We start from the raw sequence: 22,020 nt of genomic DNA on the forward strand, positions 1-22,020 counted from the left end.
AACTGTGGAACTCCTCGCGGCTGTGGTGAGCCCTGTTGGCCCTCAAAGGAGCTGAAGTTCCTGGAGGTTGGGCCCACCAGAGAGTGTTAGCCAGGCTGGGCGGGGAGGGTGCCCTGGGGCTGAGTGACAGGGGAGGTTCCCGTTCACTCCTCTGGGCTGCTGGCACTGGCCGTGGTGGGCAGACAGACGGGGCTGGGCGGGCCTTGGCCTGACCCTGGGGGGCCATTTGTATGCGCAAGGCAGCTCTGCTAGCGCCACGCCCCGGAGCGCGCAGGGCTCGCTGTGACGGGCATGGGCACCGGCCAATAACGGGCCCCGCGGCACAGGGGAGGGGTTAACCAGGCTGGCTGGGCTGAGAAGGGCCCTGCCCCAAGGCCCTGCTGGGCATGCTCCAGCCCCAGGGCTGTGTAAAGGCCGGTGGAGCAGCTGCCAGGGCTGACCACAGAAGGGGAAGGGAACCAAGCCGCAGCCGCCAGCGCCGCAGCGTTCGCCAGCCCAGGCGGGGCCGGGGGCAGGAGGCAGCCGGGAGCGCTCAGCGTGCTGCGGGGTAACCGAGCCGGGGTGGGAACCACCCACTGCTGCTAGGGCCTGGGCTGGGGCCGGGGGAGAGGGAGGGCCTGGCCCCCAGTCAAGGGGCCGTATTTACCCCCGATGGGGGAGTTTCAGACTCGCCCGCTGGGCCAGATTTCCCCCCGGGGGGCGTGTGACCCCCGCCAGGCCGGTGTTCAGGGGATGTGGCCCTGGAGGTCTCATCACACAACACAAGGTCTCCTTGACACCTTTAATTCCCGGCAGCCCAGGCCCTGCTGCAGGCCTGGCCTGTGGAGGCTCACGCCCTGCACCGCGGCACGGAAGGGCCAAGGTGCCCTGGCCCTGGGGGCTGGTGGCAGAATGGGGCTGGGGGGTGCAGGCCGCAACTCGCGCCCAGAACGCCACTCGCTCCTGTAAGTCCCCGCTCCCCCCAGGCCAGCGCCCGGCAGCCCCCGGATCCTGCACCCCGGGGCCCGGGGCGAGGGCAGCTGTGAGCACTGGCCCCAGCCCAGCGCCCCAGGGCCTGTCTCCTCACGGCAGCCCCCCGAGTGCCAGGGTCACCCACAAGCCTCGTCCTCGTAGGCGATGGCAACGCCCCTGCGACCCGGCACGGCCTTGGCCACCGGCGTCTGGCCCAGCTGCTGCTCCAAGCCCCGCCAGCTGCGAGACTCCAGGAAGGACGCTGGAAGCAAGAGATGGAGCCGTTAGTGGGGACGCCACAGCCCCGCAGGGGAGCCCCAGCCTCCCTCAGCAGGGGGCGCTACCGGGCGCGGGCCCCACTACCCCGTCCCGGCAGGGGGGCAGGAGCGCTGGCTGGGGGGCGACTGGGTCCTCCCGTCCTGGCAGGGGGGCAGGAGCGCTGGCTGGGGGGCCATTGGGTCCTCCCGTCCCGGCAGGGGGGCAGGAGCGCTGGCTGGGGGGCCATTGGGTCCTCCCGTCCCGGCAGGGGGGCAGGAGCGCTGGCTGGGGGGCGACTGGGTCCTCCCGTCCCGGCAGGGGGGCAGGAGCGCTGGCTGGGGGGCCATTGGGTCCTCCCGTCCCGGCAGGGGGGCAGGAGCGCCGGCTGGGGGCCATTGGGTCCTCCCGTCCCGGCAGGGGGGCAGGAGCGCCGGCTGGGGGCCATTGGGTCCTCCCGTCCCGGCAGGGGGGCAGGAGCGCTGGCTGGGGGGCCATTGGGTCCTCCCGTCCCGGCAGGGGGGCAGGAGCGCTGGCTGGGGGGCGACTGGGTCCTCCCGCCCCGGCAGGGGGGCAGGAGCGCTGGCTGGGGGGCGACTGGGTCCTCCCGTCCCGGCAGGGGGGCAGGAGCGCTGGCTGGGGGGCCATTGGGTCCTCCCGCCCCGGCAGGGGGCTGTGGGCAGTGGCGGGGCGGAGGGAAGAGAGAGTAAAGCACAAACCCGCCGGGCTGGTCTCGGCCAGGGCGTGCTCTGGGTTCCTGCAGGCCAGGGCGGAGCTGGCGGCCGGGGCGGGGCCGCTGGAGAGACCGGCCGCTCGCAGCCCCCCGTGATCAGCGAGACGTCGGGAACGTCCCCTTCCCCGGGGGCCGCGGCTGGGAAGCCGACGTGGGCGCAGCCACCTGCAGGGCGAGAGACATGAGAGCGCCCGGCCCGGCCCCCCCGCGCCCGCGTGGCCAGCTCAGCCCGAGTCTGGGTGGGAGCCACCCGGCCCGGCCCCCCTGCGCCCGCGTGGCCAGCTCAGCCCGAGTCTGGGTGGGAGCCGCCCGGCCCCCCGCGCCCGCGTGGCCAGCTCAGCCCGAGTCTGGGTGGGAGCCGCCCGGCCCGGCCCCCCCCGCGCCCGCGTGGCCAGCTCAGCCCGAGTCTGGGTGGGAGCCACCCGGCCCGGCCCCCCCGCGCCCGCGTGGCCAGCTCAGCCCGAGTCTGGGTGGGAGCCGCCCGGCCCCCCAGCGCCCGCGTGGCCAGCTCAGCCCGAGTCTGGGTGGGAGCCGCCCGGCCCCCCGCGCCCGCGTGGCCAGCTCAGCCCGAGTCTGGGTGGGAGCCACCCGGCCCGGCCCCCCCGCGCCCGCGTGGCCAGCTCAGCCCGAGTCTGGGTGGGAGCCGCCCGGCCCCCCAGCGCCCGCGTGGCCAGCTCAGCCCGAGTCTGGGTGGGAGCCGCCCGGCCCCCCCGCGCCCGCGTGGCCAGCTCAGCCCGAGTCTGGGTGGGAGCCACCCGGCCCGGCCCCCCCGCGCCCGCGTGGCCAGCTCAGCCCGAGTCTGGGTGGGAGCCGCCCGGCCCCCCCGCGCCCGCGTGGCCAGCTCAGCCCGAGTCTGGGTGGGAGCCGCCCGGCCCCCCCGCGCCCGCGTGGCCAGCTCAGCCCGAGTCTGGGTGGGAGCCACCCGGCCCGGCCCCCCCGCGCCCGCGTGGCCAGCTCAGCCCGAGTCTGGGTGGGAGCCGCCCGGCCCCCCCGCGCCCGCGTGGCCAGCTCAGCCCGAGTCTGGGTGGGAGCCACCCGGCCCGGCCCCCCCGCGCCCGCGTGGCCAGCTCAGCCCGAGTCTGGGTGGGAGCCGCCCGGCCCCCCAGCGCCCGCGTGGCCAGCTCAGCCCGAGTCTGGGTGGGAGCCACCCGGCCCGGCCCCCCCGCGCCCGCGTGGCCAGCTCAGCCCGAGTCTGGGTGGGAGCCGCCCGGCCCCCCAGCGCCCGCGTGGCCAGCTCAGCCCGAGTCTGGGTGGGAGCCGCCCGGCCCGGCCCCCCAGCGCCCGCGTGGCCAGCTCAGCCCGAGTCTGGGTGGGAGCCGCCCGGCCCCCCAGCGCCCGCGTGGCCAGCTCAGCCCGAGTCTGGGTGGGAGCCGCCCGGCCCCCGCGCCCGCGTGGCCAGCTCAGCCCGAGTCTGGGTGGGAGCCGCCCGGCCCGGCCCCCCAGCGCCCGCGTGGCCAGCTCAGCCCGAGTCTGGGTGGGAGCCGCCCGGCCCCCCAGCGCCCGCGTGGCCAGCTCAGCCCGAGTCTGGGTGGGAGCCGCCCGGCCCGGCCCCCCAGCGCCCGCGTGGCCAGCTCAGCCCGAGTCTGGGTGGGAGCCGCCCGGCCCGGCCCCCCAGCGCCCGCGTGGCCAGCTCAGCCCGAGTCTGGGTGGGAGCCGCCCGGCCCGGCCCCCCAGCGCCCGCGTGGCCAGCTCAGCCCGAGTCTGGGTGGGAGCCGCCCGGCCCCGGCCCCCCCGCGCCCGCGTGGCCAGCTCAGCCCGAGTCTGGGTGGGAGCCGCCCGGCCCCCCCGCGCCCGCGTGGCCAGCTCAGCCTGAGTCTGGGTGGGAGCCGCCCGGCCCGGCCCCCCAGCGCCCGCGTGGCCAGCTCAGCCTGAGTCTGGGTGGGAGCCGCCCGGCCCCCCGCGCCCGCGTGGCCAGCTCAGCCCGAGTCTGGGTGGGAGCCGCCCGGCCCCCCCGCGCCCGCGTGGCCAGCTCAGCCTGAGTCTGGGTGGGAGCCGCCCGGCCCGGCCCCCCAGCGCCCGCGTGGCCAGCTCAGCCCGAGTCTGGGTGGGAGCCGCCCGGCCCCCCCGCGCCCGCGTGGCCAGCTCAGCCCGAGTCTGGGTGGGAGCCGCCCGGCCCCCCAGCGCCCGCGTGGCCAGCTCAGCCCGAGTCTGGGTGGGAGCCGCCCGGCCCCCCCGCGCCCGCGTGGCCAGCTCAGCCCGAGTCTGGGTGGGAGCCGCCCGGCCCCCCAGCGCCCGCGTGGCCAGCTCAGCCCGAGTCTGGGTGGGAGCCGCCTGGGCTCGGGCCGCTCAGCCCTGGCCTTCCCCAGCAGGGGGCGCTGGCTCCGCCCCTTGGCAAGGTGCCGCCCGTACCTGGCAGCAGGTCCCTGAAGTCTGTGACGTAGCGGCTGCTCCACTCGCGGGCCGGGTTGCAGGCCAGCTCCAGCTCGTAGGGCGTCACCACGGGCCGGTAGAAGTCCCGGGAGTCCAGCAGGGAGTTCTGGGGACAGGCCACCAGCACGAAGACGTCCACCTCCAGGAAGTTGGCCAGCTTGGCCGGGCTGAGCTTGCCCATGGCCAGGGTGTAGCTGCGCTTGCCCGCCCGGTGCAGGACGTCCCGCAGGCGCTCCAGCACGGAGAGGTAGCCAGCCACGCCCAGCGTGCCCACCAGGATGCCCACCACGCGGGCGTCCCGGGCCCGCTCCACCAGGTAGAGGCGCCGGAGCAGCGCCCGGTTGCCGCTGAGCCTCTCGTGCCGGCCGTGGCCCGTGGCTGGCTCGAAGGAGCTGAAGGGGCAGCAGTTCCAGCTCAGTATGAAGTTGGTGAGGGCCAGGCCCTCGGCGCCCACGTAGAACATGGCGTAGTCCTGCAGCCCGCGCCCCGCCTCCAGCGCGAAGACCCGCCCGTGCTGCTGCACCAGCCCCGGGCCCGGCGGGCAGGCGGGGGCCTCGGCGCACGCCGGGCGGGAGAAGACGACATGAGGGTACTCCGGGCGCAGCCGCCGCTCCAGCTCACCTGGGGGGGGCACAGGCTGAGCAGCTCCAGCTCCTCCCCGTTGGCCAGGCCCATCCCCAGGCCAGCCCCACACTGGAGCCCCCGAGGCAGGGACAGGAGTGTGTGTGGGCGGCCCAGGGCGGCAGGGCTTGGCCAGCAGCCCGGTTTGGTTCCTGCTGCCACACGAGCCCAGCAAAGGGTCGGGGTGCAGCCGACCCACAAGCCCTCGTGCACAGAGTGACACCGCGCCCCACGTTCACCACAGCGCGAGGAGCACGAGGCCCCTGGTACCGGCCGACTCGGGCCATGGGTCTGGTTTGCTGGCACGGATCGTTCACTACTGCCGGGGGCGCTGTAACGAGCTGTGCGGGGCTCTGCATTTCCTGCCAGGCAGTGCACGTGGCTCAGCCACTGGGCCCAGGCCACGAGTGAGGGCTGCTCTGACCCGGCAGGGCACCGGGCCACGCCCTGGGCTGGGACTCAGCGTGGGACCTAGGGAGAGAGGGTGGCCACGCGTAGGCTTGTGCTTCGTGGGCGCTGAGCCCCGGCCCACACGCGAAGGCCGACGTTTGGCGGGGGGGAGCGCTGCTTTGCCCACGTCATGGAACCCCCTCACCAGCATGGGAACGCCCGAAGCGCTGACAAGGAGCCTTGGCGCACGCTGGCTGTGAGCGACCGGGCGGGTGCAGGCTCAGAGCTGCGCAGCGTCACCCCCCGCTGAGGGCCGAGTATCCGAGGGGCAGCCGTGTTAGTCTGGAGCTGGGAAAGCGACGAGGAGTCCTGGGGCACCTTCCAGACTCACAGATGTATCGGAGCATGAGCGTTCGTGGGCAAAGACCCACGAAATACACGTGAGTCTAGACGGTGCTACAGGACCCCTCGTCGCCCCTGCTGAGTGCGTTACCAGGGCAGCCAGAACCGGCGGCCCAGCTCCTGGGCCTGGCGCTACCGACGTCTGAACCCAGGCTTAGCCAGCTTGCCCTGCCCGACAAGCTCACTCGCTCCCCTCACCCGCCCTGCAGGCGCCACACCGCATGTGGGAGGGGGGAGGACTGGGGGCTCCCGTGACTTTGCTCGTGCTGGTGCAGCAGAACCCAGCCCCGCTGGCTGCTCAGAGATGTCAACAGCCGGTGGCAGCGCCAGCGCTCGCCTGGGGAGGACAGGGTCGTGGGTTCAAGTGCCGCCTCCCCCGAGGCGGTGCTAGCAGGGCCTGGACAGGTGGGGCGAGGTACCAGCCGGGTAGCAGGAGAAGGGCCTGCCCAGCAGTTCCCACAGCTTCCAGACCACAGCCCGGGGCAGACGCCCACCCCAGCGTAGCTCTCACCTAGCGCGTGGGCGTAGACCACGTCACTCAGCACCACCACGTGGCTCTGGGGGTCAGGGTAGAGCTCCCGGAAGGCCCCCGCGCAACGCTCCGTGTCCAGGGGCTGCCGGCCAAAGACGTGCAACACCGGCAGCTTCCTGCAGGGGCTGAGACACGCGGGGCCATAGTGCACCACAGCCTCCGCCTCCACGTGCTCCGCAGCCACCTCGTCCACGCAGCAGCTACCGCCGGAAAGGAAAGGGTCAGCCATGTCGCTGGCAGGGTCTCACTCCCCACCGGCCCAGCCCCTGAGACCCCCGGCGGCACCTACCTGCCATAGGACGTGTCCCCCAGGATGTACATTTTGGAGCCGGTCGCCTCTTCCATCTTAGCGGCGACGGCGGCTGAATCTGCCAGGAGCTCGTCGGGGAACTGCAGGGCCACCTGTGGCAGGGCCAGCACGGGGGGATGTGAAATACAGGAGCCATCTCTGCCTGCTGCATACGCAGCCACCGCCCAGCACCCAGCGAGCAGAACGGGACTCTAGCCAGCCGCCTCTCTGTGACCCCCCCTCCACCTTACAATGCTCCTGTCCGCTCCACCAGCCGAGGGGACCCAGTCGGGGCCAGGACGATCCCCAGCTCCCAAGGGAACCTGCCCCAGCCACGGGGAGGGCACGAGGCCTCGGTTCCTCTGTGACAGGGTCTCTAGCAGGCTGGCTCCTTGTGCCGCACCAGCCCAGCGCGGGCCTGGCCAGGGGGCTCGTGCCGCCCAGCTGATGAGCAGAGCCCCCTGCTAGGTTTGTTTCTCGTGTGGTGCACATCTGCACATGCCTTGGCGCACACAGAACAACACTATTCTGCACACGGTGAGCCTGACGCCCACCCGTTACCCAGGGAGCTGCGGGGCCCGGCAGCGACTCACCCTGCGAAAGCCGCTGGCGGTGACGAAGGCGGCGGCGCGCTCCAGCTCGTAGAACTCGGCCAGCGCCGCGGGGGGGGCCCTGGCGCCCGGCCCCAGGGGCAGAGCCCGCTGGACCACCCCGGCCCCATCACTGCTGAACAGCGTCGCCATGGTTACGCCGCATCACCTGCACCCACCGGGGAGAGGGGGGGGCGAGGGTCAGTGGGGGGGTCCATGGGCCGGGGACCCCCCGCCCCGAGGGGCAGCTGCAGAGCCCGGCCCCCCCCCCGACTCCCCCCCACGACCTTGGGCCCCCCAGATCCCCCCCGCGGCCTGGGCCCCCCCACGACCTGGGGCCCCCCCAGACCCTCCCCCCCGCGACCTGGGCCCTCCCCTCGGGGGCCGGTCTCTGGGGCGGGCGGGGCTCGGGGGCAGCGGCTGGCTGGGGCGGGGGGGGTCTGGCTGCCTGAGGGGGCAGTGGGGGGGTGGCTGCCGGGCTCCCAGAGGCCCCTGCGCGGAGCGGGCCGCGGCGCCGCCGTCACTAGGGCCCAGAGTGAACAGCCCCGCGCGCGGCGCGACCACGCGGGCTCACCGCGAGGCGCTTCCAGGCCAGGGCCAGGGCCAGCCAATGCGGAGCCGGCTCTGCCGGGAAATCCCGCCCCCGGAGCCCCGAGCCAATCGCATCCGGCTGGGGCGGGGCTCCGCGGCCGCAGCCAATGGCAGGGGGCGCGCGGGCCGGGCGGGGCGCGCGGAGCCCGCTGGGCCGTGTAGTTCGAGCGCCCGCCCAGCCCGCAGCCAATCGCCAGGCTCCCCGCGGTCACGGGGTGGCCCCGCCCGCCCGGTCACATGGTGTCAGTCAGGTGACCTGCCCGCACCCGGCCGGCCCGCGCCTCCCGCAGTCCCGCCGCGCTCCGGAGCCGCCGCCATGTCCGGGCCCCTCCTGCTCTACGCGGGCCTCGGCCTGGCCTGCTGGGCCGCGCTGGCCGGCGTGGGTGAGCGGGGGGGAGGGGGCAGTTGCGGGGGGGGGGGAGAGGAGGAGGAGGGGAGGGGGCAGTTGCGGGGGGGAGGAGGAGGAGGGGAGGGGGCAGTTGCGGGGGGGAGGAGGAGGAGGAGGGGAGGGGGCAGTTGCGGGGGGGAGGAGGAGGAGGGGAGGGGGCAGTTGCGGGGGGGGAGGAGGAGGGGGCAGTTGCGGGGGGGGAGGAGGAGGGGGCAGTTGCGGGGGGGGGGGAGAGAGGAGGAGGGGAGGGGGCAGTTGCGGGGGGGGGGGAGGAGGAGGAGGAGGGGAGGGGGCAGTTGCGGGGGGGAGGAGGAGGAGGGGAGGGGGCAGTTGCGGGGGGGAGGAGGAGGAGGAGGGGAGGGGGCAGTTGCGGGGGGGAGGAGGAGGAGGGGAGGGGGCAGTTGCGGGGGGGGGGAGGAGGAGGAGGAGGGGAGGGGGCAGTTGCGGGGGGGAGGAGGAGGAGGGGAGGGGGCAGTTGCGGGGGGGAGGAGGAGGGGGCAGTTGCGGGGGGGAGGAGGAGGGGGCAGGCGGGGGGGGGAGGAGGGGAGGGGGCAGTTGCGGGGGGGAGAGAGGAGGAGGGGAGGGGGCAGTTGCGGGGGGGAGGGGGCAGTTGCGGGGGGGAGAGAGGAGGAGGGGAGGGGGCAGTTGCGGGGGGGAGGGGGCAGTTGCGGGGGGGAGAGAGGAGGAGGGGAGGGGGCAGTTGCGGGGGGGAGGGGGCAGTTGCGGGGGGGAGAGAGGAGGAGGGGAGGGGGCAGTTGCGGGGGGGAGAGAGGAGGAGGGGAGGGGGCAGTTGCGGGGGGGAGAGAGGAGGAGGGGAGGGGGCAGTTGCGGGGGGGGCCCTGGCGCTGGCCCGGTGCGCGGGTCGCTTCTGTCCGGGCAGGGCCCTGCCCCCCCCCCCCCCCCCGCCAGGGCTGTGTGGGCTGAGCTGGCCTGGCCTGGGCTGGTCCTTCAGCTGGATGTTGGCCCGAGGCCCCGTGTGTCTCATCCTGGCTCAGGGGCTCCGGGCCCTGGTGCCCGCAGGGCAGCGTTGAGGAACACGGGGGGCTCTGGGAGGTTTGCGTCGCTGCTGTCGGAGGGCCCGGTACTGAGCACAAATGGATGGGGGGGGCAGGCCTACTGGTGAGTGCAGGGACTAGTCTCCTTTCACTGCGGGGGTCTCCCACTAAGACTTCCCTCTGGCCCTGGCTGCGCCGGAAGGACTCTTACGCTCATCTGCAGTTGTTCTTTTGGGGGGGACAGATCTGCCAGTCTGTGCGCAGACCTGGGAGCCAGGCCTCTGGGTTCTCATCCTGGGTCTCTGACTAGCGCCGTGCTCGGCTTCGTCTCTTCCCCATTGGTACAACGGGGCAACCTGCAGGGTTGGGGGTGGGGTTAGCCTGTGTCTATCCAGTGCCAGAGAGGTTGTCACTTGGCTCAGAAAGGGCGTTGGGGCAGTGGGGGGGGGGGGCACTGCAGGAAACCAGTGCTGAAGGAATAACCGAGCCTCGCCGTGAGAAGCGGACTCGCTGCGCTGTGTCTCAGGAACGTGGCGTTCAGGGAACGTGCAGGAGTCCTTGGCTGGAGGTCGGTGGCGCAGCAAGCCTAGCCCAAGGGGGCCTGCCCATGTTAGGCCAGCCCTGGTGGCAGTGCAGTCAGTCTGGTGTCCTTGTGGTGACCCTAGTTTGGAGGGGTCAGAGCGCCAGCCAGGTGTGTATGTTGGCAGGGTGGTGGGTCAGAGCCCTGAATGAGGTGGGCACCAGCAGCCTGGCTCGCCTGGGTGCTCAGATCAAGGGGCAGCTGAATAGCGAGGGGACGGCGCTGCTGGCTCACTCCTGCCAGGACCTCTCTAGCCAAAGTGAACCCCACAGGGGAGTTGGCTTAATGGGATCCATGAACCAGGCAGCGCTGAGACATGCCGGCTGCAGCGTCTGAGGGGCTTGCGGAGCCATCAGAGAAGGGTTTCTAGCTGAGGCCTGTGCAGAACTGGCCCAGTAAAGAACAGGCAGGAACCGATCTGTGCCTCCGTGCCGGCGCCCTTGGATGATCAGCAACGTGCCAGAGAACAAGCACTGGGAATACGCCGGGCTCCTGGCCTTCAGCGCCCTCCCCCAGGCTATGCAGCGTCCGGACGCTCGCACACAATGGAACCGGTGCCCGTCACCTGGCGTGTTTTGGCAATAAACCCAGGGCTGGATCTGTGCTGCGCCAGTGAGACGATGCTGTAGGAACCTGCTCTGGGTTGAGCCTGGGGCCAGTTGGCGGCAGCTGTGACTGGCTGGGCCTGGTGGCCGCCCTGGCCGGCGGAGCAGGGACTGTAGAACCCCAAACAGTAACCGGGCAGGTCTGCCCTGGCAGAGACACCCGGGCACGTGGGCAAGCGTGGGGCTGAGGGAAGGGAAAGGGCTGGAAATGCTCCTGCCCATGCTACAGGGGTGGGCCCAGCTGGGCGCAGCCTCCTCCGCTGGGGTGGCTTTGCTGGCAGGGGCAGCGCTGCCCCTGTGCGGGGCGTTCCTGTGGGTTGCTCAACTGGCGCGAGTGACTCGTTCCTTCCTCCTGCTGGGATCAGTTTTGCTTCCTCTCCTGCCCTCAGCCCATGGCTGCTGCAGCCCGAGCGTGTGGGGCCGATCACATTCGCACCCTGCGCGGGGCCCTGCTGGGTGTCTGGCCACCAGACTTCCTTTCTTGCCCACCGGTAGCTGCCAGCGCTCAGCTGAGCGGCGCCCGGACGGGGTGGCCCCAGTCTTAGCACGGGGGGCGCAGGAGCCGCTGAGGCCTGTGGCTGTTGTGGGGAGTGTCGGCCATGGGCGAGGGTAGTTCCTGGCAAACAGACGCTGCGCAGCCCAGTGGGGAGGCCAGGGACGCAGGGAGCCCTGGCACAATCGCAGTGGTGGTTCTGTCCGCAGCCCATGGGCTGGTTCTTAGCGGGCAGGGCTGGGGTGGGTGGGTCCCAGGCATTGTGGGGACCCAGCAGGCTGGAGTCACCTCCCACAGGCACACGGCTAATCTAGGGCAGGGCTTGGCTGGGGTAGATCCCTCCTTTGCCCGGCTTCCCAGGCCCAGCCCTTTGTTGGCTTGAGGCTGGCAGGCAGGCAGCCTGTGGTGGGCTCTGAGCCGCTTTTAATGCATTTAAGCGATAGAGCCAGCACCCCGTCTGTGAGCTGCTGGCTCAGCCAAGCCCTGTGACTCGGGCCGGGTGCCCTGGGGTGACCGACCACTGGGCCTGCTGTCCCTCGACAGTAAGACGGGGTAGGACTGAGACCTGACTCACCCACTCAGCCCAGCCCTGTTGGCTGGATGGAGCCTCAACCCTGCCGGAGCCCCAGCCAGCCTGGTGGTTTAACTTGGCGCGAGTTATGCAGAAGGAGCCTGTCCCTCCAGTTAGCAGCTACACAGCACGGCTGGGCACAGATGAGGGGCCTGTGTGTTCGGGATCATACACTGAGTCCTAGAACTGGCAGGGACCTCGAGAGGTCGTCGAGTCCAGTCCCCGGCCGGACCGGGCACCATCTAGACCATCCCTGGCAGGCGTCTGTCCAGCCTGCTCTGAGATCTCCAGAGATGGAGATCCCACAACCCACCTGGGCAATTTATCCCAGTGTTTGACCACCCTGACAGTTAGGAACTTTTTCCTAATGTCCAACCTAAACCTCCCTTGCTGCAGTTTAAGCCCCTTGCTTCTTGTCCTGTCCTCAGAGGCCAAGGAGAACAATTTTTCTCCCTCCTCCTTGTTAACACCCGTTTAGATACTTGGAAACCGCTCTCGTGTCCCCTCAGTCTTCTCTTTCCAAACTAAACAAACCCAGTTCCTTCCGCCTCCCCTCCTAGCTCATGTTCTCCAGACCCTTCATCATTCTCGTTGCTCTTCTCTGGACCCTCTCCAATTTCTCCACATCTTTCTTGAAATGTGGCGCCCAGCACTGGACACAATACTCCAACGGAGGCCTAATCAGTGCAGAGCAGAGCGGAAGAATGACTCCTCGTGTCTTGCTCACGACTCTCCTGTTCATGCAGCCCAGAATCATGTTTCCTTTTTTTTGCAACAGCCTCACACTGCTGACTCATATTCAGCTTGTGGTCCACTCTGACCCCTAGATCCCTTTCTGCGGACTCCTTCCTACTCGGTCGCTTCCCCTTCTGTGTGTGACACGGATTGTTCCTTCCTAAGGGGAGCACTTTGCATTTGTCCTTATTAAACTTTATCCTGTTGGCCTCCGACCATTTCTCCAGGGATGTGAATGTTTTCCTGGGGCTAGGCTTCCCAGGTCAGGTTAACTGGGGGGGTCTGAAGCAGCTCCCTGCCTACCACGGGCAGGGGGCTGCTCCACCCCCACGGGTGGCCCCCCTGCACAGGAGCCGACTGTCCTCAGTGGGCTATAGGAATGCCAGCTCCCTGCCTGCAAGAGCCTGAGAGTGCCCGGGCTGGTCTGCGCAGAGATAGAGTGCTCCCCGCAACTCCCTGCCCGCACGTGGGGCTGGCACCTGCTGCACTGAGCCCTCAGCCCCCACTTGCTCGTGGACCAGGCCCAAGCGGGGCCTGGCAGCTCAGCCAGCTGGGGAGCGGCCCTGGGCTGACCTGAACCCTCCGTTCTGCCTGCTGGGGCCACTGGACAGCGCCTGGGGTGCGGCCGGGCTGAGAGTTCGGCCGGATTCTGGCGCTGGAGGGCAGGGCTTGGACGCCAGCCTCTCTCCCTCCGTGTTCCCCGCCAGCCCTGCTTCGCCGGGGGTGAGTGACACGCTGTGCGCCCCACAAAGCCGTCTGGCCCTCGCGCTGCTGCTGCTCTCTGCCCCGACGGGCCCAGCTGGTAATGCCTGCCCCTCGGCGCAGGGTGCGGCCGCCCCCGCTGGGCTGCAGCCGGCACGTTTCTGGGCTGAGACTAACCCGCATCTCCTCCGCTCTGCAGCTCCGTTTGCCGGCTGGCCCTTCGCGCCCGTGGGCCGGGGGAACGTCTGACATCGGTGTGCAAGGCGGGGCTGGGCAGTGGGACCTTCTCACTCAGCTCTGCGGGGGGCTAGGGGCACGTGGCCCTCGCTCGGCTGGCTGGGTTGGCGCGTGGCCCTGCTGGCCCTCCTCTGGGCTGGGAGCTCACGGCTGAGCCGCCGGCCTTCCCCCCGTCAGGCAGCGCTAGGGTGCAGCTCTAGCTCCCTGCAGCGGGGCGCATTCGGGCCTGGCCTGCCCTGTGCACCTGTCCAGCTGTCCCCGCTTGGGGAGCGCCAGAGCCGCTGGCTGAGCGCCCCGGCGCAGCATCCGGGCGGGGGGAGGGGCTTTCGGAGCGTCGCCCCCTCGGCTGGCAGGTCTGCGCACGGGGTGAGACCCACTGCTCCTGAGCCACAGGAGGGGCAGGGGCAGCTCAGTGGTGTGAGCACTGGCCTGCTAAACCCGAGGTTGTGAGTTCGATCCTTGAGGGGCCACTTAGGGATCTGGGCGAATCTGTCAGCCCGGCGCCGCGGCTCTTGTCAGGCGTCTGACCAGTGCCCTGCTCCTGCTGCCCGCAGGCACAGGGAGGTTGCCCAGGCTGAGAGCAGCGCCTGGCTCCTCAGCCGGGAAACTGACCCAAGCCTAGTTCACGTCTGGCCCTGGCCCCCTCGCCAGCTCTGCCTTGTGTCCCCGGCTGGCCGGTGCGTTTCCGAGTCCCTGGCACCAGCCCTCAGAAAGAAGCCATTCCCGCGGGGCCCGTCTGGCCTGGGAAGGGCTTGTCCCCAGCCGTGCCGGTGCGCTGCGGTGCCATCTCGTTCCTAGCGATTGTCTAACGTGGGTGGACGCCGAGTGCCCCCTGTCACGGGGGAGAACGGCCACTCGCTGAGCAGCCGCAGTCAAAGGGGCGAACAGACAGTTGGGAGCCATGAAATCCGGGACAGAGACTAAGAGAACGTCCTAATGCCCCTGGAAACTGCCGGGGCCGCCCACGCGTTGAACAGGCCACCGGCCTGCTCGCCCCGGCTCCAGCCGGGCCTGGGAGGTTGAGAAGGGCAACACAACGGAGGGGTTTGGACGGGTGCCCTAGGAAGAGGGGGACTTTCCCCGGAGACGAAGGGGTGATGGGATAAAACTGTTGGCGCCGGGTCCCCCGTGTGCCCATGCTGGGGGCTGTGCAGTCCAGGGACACCTGCCTGTGCTAATGGGAACCAGGCCCTCCCAGGCTGGCTCAGCCAACGAGCAGCCTCCTGGGGACGCAGTGATGCCAGCACCATGCTCCTCCGGCCTGGGCAGGCTGCGCTGGCTCCTTCGCGTGTATTGGGGCAATGTGGTCTAGCGGTTAGGGCAGGGAAGCTTGCTGCTAGGCCCGGCTCCATCTGCCGGTCCAGCTGCTGGGCACCCTCGGCCAGCTGCTCGCGCTGCTGCGAAGCCGTCAGACCGCGGGTCCCAGGGCCAAGCAGCCCAGAGTGGCCCGGCTGTTGTGCCCGGCAGGGCTCCCTGTGCTTGGTGGCGAGGGCTGGCGCTGACTCGCGCCTGACGGGGCAGCACGTGAGGCTCTCGGCTGTGGAGGGAATGAGCCAGGCTCCCCGGGCACGCTCGCTCCCTCTGAGTCAGGGGCCTGCTGCCTGGGGGGAGGGCGAGCTCGGCTGCACCCCGGGGCGAGTCTCAGCTCTGTGGGCGGAGGAGGGGTCGTGGGCCCTGAGCTAGCGTCCCGGCCTCCCCTGGTGGCGTCACCGTGTCTGCCCGGCCGGGTACCGTGGGGATGGGCGCAGCGGCAACACCCGCAGCGCTGGTGTGCAGGGAGACTGTTGTGGGGCTGAGCCGCAGCCGCTTTCGGCCCACGTGGCTGGGGAATCACAGGGACGCCCCTGGGCATGGGGAAGCCACGGGGCGTCTGTCCCCCCTGACTCCGTACCTGACTCCGTACCTTCCCAGTGCCAGGCTCCCTGCTGAGAGCGCTGCCTGGCACGTGGCTTCCTGCCCTCCGGCAGCCAGGCTGCGTGGCTGGTGTGGGCAGCTGGGCCGGGGGGGAGCAGAGGGGCCAGGCTGCACGGCTGGTGTGGGCGGCTGGGCCAGGGGGAAGCCGAGGGGCCAGGTTGCGCGGCTGGTGTGGGCGGCTGGGCCAGGGGGGAGCCGAGGGGCCAGGCTGCAGAGCTGGTGTGGGAGGCCGGGCCGGGGGGGAGCCGAGGGGCCAGGCTGTGCAGCTGGTGTGGGCGGCTGGGCCAGGGGGGAGCCGAGGGGCCAGGCTGCACGGCTGGTGTGGGCGGCTGGGCCAGGGGGGAGCCGAGGGGCCAGGCTGCACGGCTGGTGTGGGAGGCCGGGCCGGGGGGGAGCAGAGGGGCCCGGCTGCACGGCTGGTGTGGGAGACCGGGCCGGGGGGGAGCAGAGGGGCCCGGCTGCAGGGCTGGTGTGGGAGGCCGGGCCGGGGGGGGAGCAGAGGGGCCCAGCTGCACGGCTGGTGTGGGAGGCCGGGCCGGGGGGGGAGCCGAGGGGCCAGGCTGCAGAGCTGGTGTGGGAGGCCGGGCCGGGGGAAGCAGAGGGGCCCAGCTGCACGGCTGGTGTGGGAGGCCGGGCCGGGGGGGGAGCAGAGGGGCCAGGCTGCACGGCTGGTGTGGGAGACCGGGCCGGGGGGGGAGCAGAGGGGCCCAGCTGCAGGGTTGGTGTGGGAGGCCAGGCCAGGAGGGAGCAGAGGGGCCCAGCTGCACGGCTGGTGTGGGAGGCTGGGCCGGGGGGAGCAGAGGGGCCCGGCTGCACGGCTGGTGTGGGAGGCCGGGCCGGGGGGAGCAGAAGGACCAGGCTGCACGGCTGGTGTGGGAGGCCGGGCCGGGGGGAGCAGAGGGGCCAGGCTGCATGGCTGGTGTGGGAGGCCGGGCCAGGGGGAGCAGAGGGGCCAGGCTGCATGGCTGGTGTGGGAGGCCGGGCCGGGGGGAGCAGAGGGGCCCGGCAGCAGGGCTGGTGTGGGAGGCCGGGCCGGGGGGAGCAGAGGGGCCAGGCTGCACGGCTGGTGTGGGAGGCCGGGCCGGGGGGAGCAGAGGGGCCAGGCTTCACGGCTGGTGTGGGCGGCTGGGCCAAGGGGGAGCCGAGAGGCCAGGCTGCACGGCTGGTGTGGGAGGCCGGGCCGGGGGGAGCAGAGGGGCCAGGCTGCACGGCTGGTGTGGGCGGCTGGGCTGGGCAGGACGTGGCAGGGGGGGCAGAGGGGCCCGGCTGGCTGACGGTCGCCTCTTGTCTTTAGGTATCTGCTACACGATATTCGACCTGGGCTTCCGTTTCGACGTGGCCTGGTGAGTTGGCTCAGGCTGGCCCCGGGGCCCGCCGGGCAGGCTGCTGAGGGCCAGAGGTGGCCAGGAAGCAGCCCCTGCTCCAGCAGCAGAGACCGAGCGCTCCTCTGCCCTGGCTCGGAGCCCGCTGGCCGGGACGGAGGGCTTGTGTGCCCGGCTGGCCCGGTGCCCTCTGCGCGCGTCTGCTGGAGCCTGCCACGGGCCGTTCCCATGCACCTCACCTCCCTCCCCAGGGAAGCCTGGCCCGGGCTCAGCTTCCAGCCACGCTCCACTGGCCCTGCCTGTGCTGCCAGCAGCCGCTGTCCAGCCGCCCCTGCCCTGGGCTGGCGGGTTGCCCCGGGTGCTGGGTGTGCAGGCCTGCCCGGTGGGGGGAGCCTGCGTGGCCATGCCAGGGCTCCGGGGTGAAGGCCGGGGGCCTGGTGGCTTGGTCTGGGTGCAGCATCCGGCTCTGCCATGGCGCTGAGGGAGGCCGGTCCAGTGTCTGCATGGCGGGGCCGCCGCTCGCTGTAGGCGTGAGCCTGGCCGTTTGGGGGGCGCACAGCAGGGAAGGGTCCCTGGGCACCGACGAGCCTCCCTTCCGTTTAGGTTCTTAACGGAAACCTCGCCCTTCATGTGGTCCAACCTGGGCATCGGCCTGGCCATCTCGCTCTCCGTGGTGGGCGCGGCCTGGTGAGTGCTCCTGGGGGGCTGCTGCGGGGGAGGGGAGAGGCTGTTCTCCGGGGTTCTGTGCCCAGGACCCTGGCCTGGCCGGGGTGGGGCTGCCCCCCAGCCTGTCTCGCCGCGCCCGGCAGTGGGGGGAGTGGGGCGTTGGCTCCTGCCAAGGGTGCCGCCGGCTCTCCCCGGCCCGTGCTCGGCCCTTCCGCAGGGAGGTGCCGTCGTCTCCTGCAGGCACCCGCCCGCCAGGGCCCCTCGCTCACCCCCCCTCTCCTTCAGGGGCATCTTCATCACCGGCTCCAGCATCATCGGCGGGGGCGTGAAGGCCCCCAGGATTAAAACCAAGAACCTGGTCAGGTAAGGGCAGCTGGTGCCGCTGTGGGGTCCCTCCCTCTGCTGGCTGGCACACCGTCCCCTCCCCCGGGCTGGGGGGCGAGGGGCAATTGGTCTGTCCCAGGCCGGGCAGGAGAGGGCTGTGCTGGGCAGGGGGCGACTGGTGGGTTCTGGGCTGGGCTGGGGCCAAGCGGGGGAGAGGTGTGTCGGGGCGGGGGGTGACAGGTCTGACCTGGGCCAGGCGGGGGAGGGGTGTGTCGGGGCGGGGGGGCAACAGGTCTGACCTGGGCCGGGCGGGGGAGGGGTGTGTCGGGGCAGGGGGGCAACAGGTCTGACCTGGGCCGGGGGGGGGAGGGGTGTGTCGGGGCAGGGGGGCAACAGGTCTGACCTGGGCCAGGCGGGGGAGGGGTGTGTCGGGGCGGGGGGCGACAGGTCTGACCTGGGCCAGGCGGGGGAGGGGTGTGTCGGGGCGGGGGGGCAACAGGTCTGACCTGGGCCGGGCGGGGGAGGGGTGTGTCGGGGCGGGGGGGCAACAGGTCTGACCTGGGCCGGGCGGGGGAGGGGTGTGTCGGGGCGGGGGGGCAACAGGTCTGACCTGGGCCGGGCGGGGGAGGGGTGTGTCGGGGCGGGGGGGCGACAGGTCTGACCTGGGCCGGGCGGGGGAGGGGTGTGTCGGGGCGGGGGGGCGACAGGTCTGTCCTGGGCCGGGCGGGGGAGGGGTGTGTCGGGGCGGGGGGGGGGTGACAGGTCTGTCCTGGGCCGGGCGGGGGAGGGGTGTGTCGGGGCGGGGGTGACAGGTCTGTCCTGGGCCGGGCGGGGGAGGGGTGTGTCGGGGCGGGGTGACAGGTCTGTCCTGGGCCGGGCGGGGGAGGGGTGTGTCGGGGCGGGGGGTGACAGGTCTGTCCTGGGCCGGGCGGGGGAGGGGTGTGTCGGGGCGGGGGGGCAACAGGTCTGACCTGGGCCGGGCGGGGGAGGGGTGTGTCGGGGCGGGGGGGCGACAGGTCTGACCTGGGCCGGGCGGGGGAGGGGTGTGTCGGGGCGGGGGGGGGGTGACAGGTCTGTCCTGGGCCGGGCGGGGGAGGGGTGTGTCGGGGCGGGGGGTGACAGGTCTGTCCTTGGCTGGGTGGGGGGTGACAGGTCTGTCCCGGGCCGGGCGGGGGAGGGGTGTGTCAGGGCGGGGGGTGACAGGTCTGTCCTTGGCTGGGTGGGGGGTGACAGGTCTGTCCCGGGCCGGGCGGGGGAGGGGTGTGTCGGGGCAGGGGGTGACAGGTCTGTCCTTGGCTGGGTGGGGGGTGACAGGTCTGTCCCCGGCCGGGCGGGGGAGGGGTGTGTCGGGGTGGGGGGAGTGACAGGTCTGTCCCGGGCTGGGCGGGGGAGGGGTGTGTCGGGGCGGGGGGGTGACTGCCCCAGGTCTGGCGGGGGAGGGGTCTGTCCCGGTCCAGGCTGTCGGTCGCTAACACTGCCCCTCGTCTGCAGCATCATCTTCTGCGAGGCTGTGGCGATCTACGGGATCATCATGGCCATCGTCATCAGCAACATGGCCGAGGTGCGGGCCTGGCCGGGGGTGGCACCGGCAGCCCCTGGAGCTTGGCAGGGCAGGGCCACTCCACGGCTTCCCTCCCCTCGCTGGGCTCAGCAGCCCGCCGGGCCGTCCCGAGGGGCCCGTCCAGCCGACCTGGGCCCGAGGCTGCCCCCGAGTGCGCAGCTGGGCCCTCGGGTCCCATCGTGGCTTCAGGCAGCCCGGGCAGCGCCACCCAGCCTGTCTGAGGCAGCCACCAGCCCCGCGCTGTGTTCCCTGACTTGCCGGGATCGTCCGTTGGGCACGGCACCGGGGCTGCCTCTTGCCAGCCCAGCCTGCGGGCGCCGGCGCTGCCACCCGCCTGCTCGGAGCCAGGCCGCCGGCCGCTGACATGCAGGGGAATCCCTCTGCCCCGCCATGGGGAGCAGGTGGAGAAGGCCCTGGCGCTGGGGTTTGATCCCGCCGCTTGGCAGCCTGGGCCCTTCTGGGCGGGTGCTGAGCCCCTGCTGCCAGGGTCATCCCCAGGGGGATGCAGGACCCGGGCCCAGGGTTCCTGTCAGCTGAGTGCCCAGGGGAGAGTCAGACGCCGCCCAGCTGGTGAGCACAGCGCCCCCAGACGGCAGCAGGTGGTGCACATCCGCACGTGCCTTGGTCCGCAGAACAAAATGTCTTCTGCCCCGGATGGAAACTCTGAGCAGGAGCGCTGCGCTAGCCCCCTGAGCTGCCCTTGGCCCCGTGTCTCCGCGTCCCCCCGCAGCGCGGCGCCCTGAGCCGGCTCCACCGGCCGCTAACTGCCCCGTGTGGCTTCTTCCAGCCTTTCAGCGGCACCACCCCAGAGACCATCGGCGCCAAGAACTACCACGCGGGTGAGCAGGGCCCTGCCCCGTGGCGGGGGGGCTGTGCCCTGAGGGGAGGGGGGCGAAGGGCCTGAGTGCCCTGGGCACCATGCAGCCCTGCCAGTGCGGCTGTGGGCCTTGTCTCGGGGGGACACTCTGCTCCCCAGGCTGCCTGCCCCAGAGGCAGCCCAGCCCCCCTCCGCCCCTGAGGCAGGCTGGTCAGGCTGGCGGCCTGCCTGCTAGCTTGGGCTGCTCCCGATGCTGGGCCAGGAGCAGGGGGTGTCTGGGTTGATAGAACACTGCCCCGGGGCCCTCGGAGCCTGCCAGACACGTCCTCCGCCCTGTGGCCGGGCTCTGGGTCCAGGACGGCTCAGGCAGGGCACTGAAACTCGACTCCCTCAGAGGCTGCTGCCTGGCCATGGATGGGGACCAGCCTCCATGGTTGCTGGTGTCGGTTCGCTGCCCGCAGGGCCCTTGGTTTGTCCTCTTCATATTCTGTTCTGTCCCCTTAACTCTGCCCCGACACAGCGCCCAGCAGGCTTCCTGGGAGGGGGCTGAGTCCCTGGGCAAGGCAGGCCCTGGCCTGTGGCCTGCCACGTCTCACCGCTCTCTGCTCCCCTGCAGGTTACTCCATGTTTGGGGCCGGCCTGACCGTGGGCCTCTCCAACCTGTTCTGCGGGGTGTGCGTGGGCATCGTGGGCAGCGGGGCCGCGCTGGCCGACGCCCAGAACGCCAGCCTCTTCGTCAAGATCCTGATCGTGGAGATCTTTGGCAGCGCCATCGGGCTCTTCGGGGTCATCGTCGCCATCCTGCAGGTACCGGCTGGGCCTCAGTGTCCCGCGTGGGCTGCCAATGAGGGGCCCACGTGAGGGCGCTGGCGGGGTGGGAGCAACTCCCGGTGACCACACTAGTTGGCCAGGCTGCCTGGTCCCTCCAGCGGCCGCAGGGAAAGGCTGGACGGGCCCTGGGGAGGGGGCTCTTTGGGGGGGGTTGTGGTCCCTGGGGCACCCAGCTGGGCATGCTCCCAAGCAGGGTCTCTGGGGGGGCTCTGACCTGTCTCCTTTCTCTCCGCAGACATCCAAAGTAAAGATGGGGGACTGAGCCCCTGCTGCCCTGCCCGTTCGGCCTGGCCCCCGCGGCGCGACTGTACATATTTATTTAATGTTTCTATTCCCCGAGCGGGGGCGGGCGCCCAGGTGTATAGAACCGTCCCTGCTGATCCGCCACCCACTGGCCCCACGGAAGAAATAATCATCTGTGTGTGAATCCGGGCCAGCCGGGCGGGGCTTGGCCGCTGAGTGTCCCCGGTGTGTGTAGAGACCAATCGACCAGTGCAAGTCCGTGTCACGTGAAATAAACGTGGTTCCTGTCCCCCCCGGCTCCCTTGTGTGTGCCCTGTGCTGCCCCAGCCCGCGCCCCCCTGCCGGGCCACGGGGGCCTCCTGTTCCCAGAGCTCTGCTCCGGCGCTAGTAGGGCCAGGGGTGAGCCGGCCTGACGCTGCCCCCTGCCAGTGGTGAGGCAGGAGGAGAAGAACCTGGGGCTGGTGAGGACCTCGTGCCTGTGGGTTTGTTGGGGGAGGCTGCCCCGGATAACTTGCAGCCAGCAAAGGCTCTGGGGAGAGCGGGCAGAGGGCTTTTCCTGAGTCAGGCCGGCGGGGGAAGGAGGGTGAGGTAGCAGGGGATACTCGGGGGGCTTTGGTCACTAGAAGACTCGTGACCCCTTTGGGGGGCGCTCCCCGTGGGGGCAGGGGCGGGCCGGCGTCCCCAGGGCCTCTTGCAGCTTCTCCGGCCGGGAGGGAATCCCGTGGGTCGGGCTGGGGCTGGGCACAGCGACGCGCTGGCGTCTGTCCCGGGGTCGGCGCATGGGCCAGCCCCCAGCCAGGCCGGACTCAGCTCCCGGGCTGGCCTGCTGGGAACAGTAGCTCTGCCCGAACACGGGTGTTCCCAGGCAGCTGTGCCAGGAATTTGCCCCAAAGCCCCCTTCACCCAACTGAATGTCCGTCCTCCATGAGCTCCGGCTGATCGGGGTAGCTGGCTGTCTATGGCTCCTGTCCCTTGGCGGTGACCTGGTGAGCCCAGCAGCCCCCTCCCGTCGGGCGGGGCCAGGCGTTGTGGGTCAGTCTGGCAGTCAATGTGCGCTGTGCCACCGTCAGTGCTTCGTGCAAGGGGAGCCAGGCACGCGGGGCCAGCAGTGCCCAGCGAGCCGGAACGGGCCCAGCGACGCCTCGCCAGGCAGCGCGGGGCCCAGGCTTGCAAACAGAGCAGTGTCTACTGGGGTGGGGAACCTCGGCCTGGGCGCTGAATGTGGCCCCTGGTTTGCTTGGAGCTGGTCCCCCTAAGCTCTGGTGCGGGAGGGGATGTGGGGCCACCTCAGAAGGGTTTGGGGGGGTTGCTT

At 71.7% G+C, this 22,020-nt stretch overlaps 2 protein-coding genes across 2 annotated transcripts; one reads left to right on the forward strand and one right to left on the reverse strand.

Moving 5' to 3' along the window:
- Nucleotides 1-953: 953 nt before the first annotated feature.
- DPH2 (diphthamide biosynthesis 2) lies at nucleotides 954-7,772 on the reverse strand. The gene is given in 8 exon segments (XM_075935788.2): nucleotides 954-1,213; nucleotides 1,926-2,027; nucleotides 2,030-2,104; nucleotides 4,289-4,930; nucleotides 6,234-6,454; nucleotides 6,544-6,656; nucleotides 7,137-7,302; nucleotides 7,708-7,772. Coding segments are annotated over 7 exon segments (1,428 nt in total). The 5' UTR covers nucleotides 7,287-7,302; nucleotides 7,708-7,772; the 3' UTR covers nucleotides 954-1,088.
- Nucleotides 7,773-7,954: 182 nt separating this feature from the next.
- On the forward strand, nucleotides 7,955-20,997 carry ATP6V0B (ATPase H+ transporting V0 subunit b). The gene is made up of 8 exons (XM_075935789.2): nucleotides 7,955-8,107; nucleotides 16,239-16,287; nucleotides 16,870-16,953; nucleotides 17,218-17,295; nucleotides 18,748-18,817; nucleotides 19,605-19,656; nucleotides 20,251-20,441; nucleotides 20,701-20,997. The coding sequence occupies exons 1-8, from the start codon at nucleotides 8,041-8,043 to the stop codon at nucleotides 20,725-20,727; spliced, it is 618 nt and encodes a 205-aa protein (XP_075791904.1). The 5' UTR covers nucleotides 7,955-8,040; the 3' UTR covers nucleotides 20,728-20,997.
- The last annotated feature ends 1,023 nt before the right edge of the window (nucleotides 20,998-22,020 follow it).

This window comes from Pelodiscus sinensis, chromosome 9 (assembly GCF_052426305.1).
Source record: "Pelodiscus sinensis isolate ZL-2025 chromosome 9, ASM5242630v1, whole genome shotgun sequence".
Classification (NCBI taxonomy): domain Eukaryota; kingdom Metazoa; phylum Chordata; order Testudines; family Trionychidae; genus Pelodiscus; species Pelodiscus sinensis.

What these genes read in the sequence shown, in the direction of transcription:
- ATP6V0B (XM_075935789.2), top strand. Translation starts at nt 8,041, where the DNA reads ATGTCCGGGCCCCTCCTGCTCTACGCGGGCCTCGGCCTGGCCTGCTGG. An exon ending in AAAACCAAGAACCTGGTCAG is followed by an intron (nt 17,296 to 18,747) that starts GTAAGGGCAGCT and finishes CCTCGTCTGCAG; the next exon opens with CATCATCTTCTGCGAGGCTG. An exon ending in TCATCAGCAACATGGCCGAG is followed by an intron (nt 18,818 to 19,604) that starts GTGCGGGCCTGG and finishes GGCTTCTTCCAG; the next exon opens with CCTTTCAGCGGCACCACCCC.